Source organism: Mytilus galloprovincialis, chromosome 5 (assembly GCF_965363235.1).
Source record: "Mytilus galloprovincialis chromosome 5, xbMytGall1.hap1.1, whole genome shotgun sequence".
Classification (NCBI taxonomy): domain Eukaryota; kingdom Metazoa; phylum Mollusca; class Bivalvia; order Mytilida; family Mytilidae; genus Mytilus; species Mytilus galloprovincialis.
In genome coordinates, this window is record NC_134842.1 from 95,850,207 (window position 1) to 95,856,206 (window position 6,000).

The following is a 6,000-nucleotide window of genomic DNA, read 5'->3' on the forward strand; positions in this document are numbered from 1 at the left end:
ATTTACTTTTGATTAAGTTGTGGGTCAATTATAATTGGACCTTGATCTTTAAGAAAGATGCAACATGCTATTTAGACCACACACATATTTAAATAATTATAGAAGCAGTCTGACTGCGAATAAGACTATTAACCTTTAACCAAATACCAACTCAACAAAATAAGTGTGCGTCTTAATGTTGGGCACACTTGTCTCACATACATAATACTCACTTACAAGATAAATATAAGTAAGTAAAGAATTTTAAATATTTTTAATCATTTGAAAACAAAAATTGAACTCTACACTACTTTAATGTGAATGCTTTTCACAAATATCTTATGATTCAGATATGTATAGATTTTTTTGACAAATGAAAATGAGATGTATTATTAGATTATTTTTTTTATTTATAGGTAGATCTGAAAGTCTCGATCCTAAGGCTATAGCGATTCCTATTTTCATTGTCATCGTCATAATATGCCTTTTCGTATACTTGTTTTTAAAGAGAGGTAAGATTAACACTATCGTCTTCTTATTTATTCTATTAAAAAGGCATATTAGCTGAAACCAACATCGAATTCAAATACTAAATTATACTATTTGAACATACACAGATATATCTAAATAGATTCTACATAAATTTAAACTCACAAATGATATGACACCAAGAAAAACTGTTTCACTTGTACTGTTTTTATTAAATTAGATAGTATGAAATAGATATATATATATATATATATCATACTTTTAATGTGGTTTAGCAGGGATCTCCATGGATGAAAATTGAACGATGGAGGAACTTTCACCATCATAAACTGTATCTACGCCGTACAGAGTAGCGCGATCGAAAGTATTTCATCCCTCCACATAAGATCAGGTGAACATGCTAATTCATTGCTTATTTAAATTGTATTTATTTGAATTTTCATTAAAAACACTATATAGAAGTAAATATATTTTCAATAATTGCCGTTTGTAACCCTTCAAAGACCAAGCCCTCAGGCCCCTCCCTTTACCTTAGTCGAGAATGACCAATAGTTATCACGAAGGTCCCAATGTAGTTTTCTTGCTATATTTATAAATTGTTATTGGGGTTTAAAATCATGTCGAGCTTATTTTTCACGTACACTTGTCAAATTCAGAAGTCATGAACCCATTACCAGTATAGCTGGTTTGCAGCAACGACAAAACGAGTCGTACGGGTTACATAAAAGGTTAAAAAGATTTGTAAAGCAAACGTTGTCAAATGAAAAGGTTTTAAATGATTTTATTTAGCAAATCGATGCTATGCAACATGCATCTTTCGATTCTGAATAGAAACCGGAAACGCGGATGTATCAATTTGATTGTAAACTACGAAATGAATTCGGAATTATGATACAGTTTTTTTTACGGGAAAAAATAAAAGGTTTTACTTCTTAACTTTTATAATTCTATATTATTGTTACAATACAACAGTACTCTAGTTATTTGCGATGAATAACAAATACTGTTTTACGTCTTATTTTGTACTTCTTAAAAGGGGGATGCAGATAGCGTAAGTCAAAATAAAATTTATTTAATCTGAATTATCATAAGCATTTGCGGTCAAATAATTCGACAAATGAATTGTCTATCTTCAGATAATATTCTCCTGTCTGGTTTGTTGATCTACATGTACAAGCGCAGGTACAAGTGATTAGCGATCTTAATCCGGATATCCCTCAGTACTGTTTTGGATTATACTATGAAAAAAACTGAGGGTAATGCAATTACATGCATTTGATTATAATTGCTAAAAAAATGGCGTCAGGCTGTAAAAACGATCACAGTTTTAAACGATGACGGAAGACAATTGAACGATGACGCAAGTCATTTGACGATGGCGCAAGACATTTGAACAATTGCGGGGCGCCATCGTTAAACAGGTCATGGAGATCCCTGGTTTAGATATCATATGCAGATAGGTTTCATCAATAAGTCTATCAAAACAAATGTAAAGTTACCAGATATTATATAGCAATTTAAAATTACAAATAAAAAATTACAAATATCAATATCACAAATGTAGAAATTACACAGTTATAAGTACCAAATCGACAAATTACGAATGTAGATATTTGAATCCGTTGGCCTTCCGTACAGATCAGTCGTAAATGTTCTTAGTTTTTGTTTCTATGTCAATATAGAGAAACGGACAAGAATGAAAAAACATATGAGCAACTGGTTTTTTTAAACGTTTTGGAGTTCAAGATTTTTGTAATTAATCTAAAAACTATGATAGACAGAGACTGCTATAAAATAAAATGACCAGATCAAAAATATTCACAAATAATAGAAACTAGTGGTTAATACTTGTAAATTTCTCAGAAAAAAAACTACCTTCCTCTTTGTTCTAAATCAACAAACAAAAATTTAAAATCAATATTTTAGTTTGTATATGTGATTAAGCAGGATTGATGTGCCACAAAAATTGCCGTCTAATATTTAACATGTTTAAGTGAAATTGTAACCAATTATTTATGCATGACTATTAATTTTATGTTAAACATTGTGTTATTGAAAACGTAGTTTTGAATGATCTTTTAGATTTTACTTATTAGTTAACAGTTTAACAGTGTTAAATGATTTTGTATAGTGTGAGACTAGAATTATTGAATTGCTTAAATAAAAAACGACAATTTCACAAAAGCATTAAAAAAGTCTAATTTTCCAACACATAAAAATGCTGTTATCTAAAATTTGACAATAACTAATGGTCTTCAATTAAGGTTTGTGCATTAAGACAAAGTCTTAAAATGGTTGACTTATATTGTGAAGAAAACATTATATATATATAACACTGGATGTCCTCCATCAAGATGGAATCAATAGAAAGAAATATCTAAATTTACAGTATAGTGTTTATATTATTATATGCAGGATTTTGGATTAAAATTAATCGTCCAAAACTTACCTGTATTATTAGTGATCTATGTTTACACCTTATACATTATATCTCATTATTGTTAAAACTTTTGTCACCGAAGAAGGCCATTTGTTGAGCCGAAATATTTGCAATTATTGTATAATTTATATCATCTGTTCAGTTTTTCCATCTTTGTGCAATGATATTCAACACTTTTTAGTGTTTTGCTTTCCATCTATTTATCGGTATTGTTACACAATCTTTCAGACTCATATATATATAAGTCTGAAAATTACACCAAACAGTGTTAGAGTTAGATTTTATACTGACAAATTTTTGTCCGTCCCTCAGTGGGATTCGAACTCACACCTTTGATACACTACAGCACCAATCGCTTAGCCTCATGTCCAGCGCCCTAGACCACTCGACCACATCCGCTATATATAAAATATAACTTCAATAGTCGTAGTGTTACCTTGTCACGGAAGGTGAATCTAGAGATAGACATGAGACACGTGTTTTTTAAGCGTGTGTAGATGTTATATTATTATTTTCATACACAATGTATTTATTATTTGTCAGCAATCTAACTCAACAATTTTTATATATCATATAGGATCATGATTCATTTCATTATACAGTCACTAGAAATAAGTATATTTTACAAACAAGTCTAAACAAGTGACAAACCACACAATATACATGTCCACTGGATCTAAGAGTGATATAGATACAAGGTTAATGCAAATATTTATATAAGTCTGAAAATTACACCAAACAGTGTTAGAGTTAGATTTTATACTGACAAATTTTTGTCCGTCCCTCAGCGGGATTCGAACTCACACCTTTGATACACTACAGCACCAATCGCTTAGCCTCATGTCCAGCGCTCTAGACCACTCGACCACATCCGCTATATATAAAATATAACTTCAATAGTCGTAGTGTTACCTTGTCACGGAAGGTGAATCTAGAGATAGACATGAGACACGTGTTTTTTAATATATATATATATATAAATATAATTGGAAAATATAGTTTCATACTAAATTTGCATGTATGATAACAAGTTTATCAAATTATCGAAAGCTGTTGGAGTTTATAAGTCTTTGTCAAGAAGTGCCCATTGGCAATTAAAGTTGTATAGATTTCATATATTTTATATATAGGTTACAAAAACAAAAACAGAAAGCCCATTTCTACTCAAAATGATTACTACTATATATAAAACCAATGTGAAAAACAACTAATTACTTTTTTTGTGGTTTCAGATAAACTCAAGCAATGGTATATAAAGCGTTATGAATCTCAAGACATAGAAAAGGGACAAGAAGAAATTGAAATGAACGTTACAAAGCCTGATGGAGTAACCATCAGTAAGACAGTGACTAACAAACCATTATTGCAAGGCAGGTCCTCTAATTTGTTTGAGACCCGTGTCTGACAATCAACATTTGCTAAAAAAGAACCAACATGAACCAGAATGAAAAGTTAATGACGCTTTGTATAAGTTGTTATGGGTCAATGATAATTGTGATGTACTTGGATTATTATTGGCACATCCCTAATCCAATGAGATTATGTATCTCCACCCTGTATGTGTTGAATATTAAATTTAAAAGATTTGCCGGACTATCTTAAGGTGGCACGGTAGTATTTGCATTCCAGAATTTAGGTTGCTCTTTTGTGTACCCTACTTAGGTTAATGTATCTAAACAGTGTGATTGGACAAAAAATACAGTATCAACTGAACATACTTTCCCAAACTGAGGGATGAATCAGGTGTAGAAAAATATGAAATAATTTTACATACAGATGAAAATGAATTTTTGATGATTTTTTAAAATTTTGTATTCACTGCACCATAAAAGACCTAAAAACACTAGTGGCCTGAGGTATTTAAATATAGCAAAAAAAGTAAACGGTCATGATACATATTCAAATTCATTTCTAAATAGTAAAATGAAAGTACTTCAGTTAACTGTGAATGTAGAATTTTTTGCAGTGTTCGAAAGTGGTGAAAATTCTAAAAAGGCTATCATTATCCCTATAGGCCAGGAAATACTACCGTGCCACCTTAAGGGGGATATATGTTTTTACACTAAATCAATAAAAGATTTTTTTTTACCTATGCAATTTGTAAGTTTATCAGTAAAAATTTGATTAAGGGTAACTATGATAAAAACAAACCTTAAATTCAACCCTGAGAGTAAAAATTGCTGATTCAGCAAATTTTGCTTGATCTGTTGGTAATAATGTTAAAATTTACCTAAAAAGTAGAACGCCATTGTTTTTATGTAACTTTCAATACATTTTTAATTAAAAAGACTCGCTTTAACTTTTCGCAGTGTCTGACACATGTGCAACCACTGGAATTTGAGACGCGACATTCTTTGATTGCATGTACATCCTATTATTTTCACCGAAATAAATAAATTGCGTAATTTCTTATTTTTTTCAACACAAGTACAGCTATACTGGTTTTCTTCAGGTTTTATTTGTAGTTCTAAGGTATCATGACACCAGTAGAAGCATTTTGGGAACCAGTAAGTGGTTAAGGGGTCCTTACTTATTCATTTAGGACTCATATTTGGCTGAAATAGAGATAGCAATAGGGGTTGCTTTACATTGACAAGACATTATTTTTGACGAAGAATGTAGTTATAATGTTATATCAGCATGATTAAATGGTTTATTCATTTTCCATGCAAATGCCATTAATTGTTAAGATTTTCTGACAGTGAAAAGCAAAATAAAGGCAATTTGATTATGTAAGGGGACATAATTTAACTTAATGCATACATGAGAAATAGACAAACAGTCAACTTAGAGATGTGTTCTAGTACATGTATTGTCAAAAACATTTTAGAATAATAGTTAACTATAATCTAAAGACTCTTGTTGTATTGCCTTTATAATCTGGAAATGCTTAAAGTAATATAAGGCATGCTGTAAAATGTGGAATGGACTTTAATATCATTTTTTATGATTTGGTGCTTAAACTGTTTCTTTTAGTCAGATTAACCATAAATAGAGTTGGCAATCCAATAATTCCTCCTGAATCACCATGTTTGACTTCTGTGTTTTGTTGAAACATCATATATATTGGGGTTTGTGCACTCCTTAGGTTA

At 30.6% G+C, this 6,000-nt stretch overlaps 1 protein-coding gene across 1 annotated transcript in view; it reads left to right on the plus strand.

The window, feature by feature from the left end:
• The window catches only part of LOC143076795 (uncharacterized), a 35,385-nt gene extending 29,632 nt beyond the window's left edge, over nucleotides 1–5,753 (plus strand). Inside the window, exons 18-19 of the mRNA XM_076252665.1 lie at nucleotides 396–491; nucleotides 4,141–5,753. Of these exons, the coding sequence (XP_076108780.1) occupies nucleotides 396–491; nucleotides 4,141–4,313 (269 nt within the window). The 3' untranslated portion in view covers nucleotides 4,314–5,753. The remainder of the gene's footprint in view (nucleotides 1–395; nucleotides 492–4,140) is intronic.
• The last annotated feature ends 247 nt before the right edge of the window (nucleotides 5,754–6,000 follow it).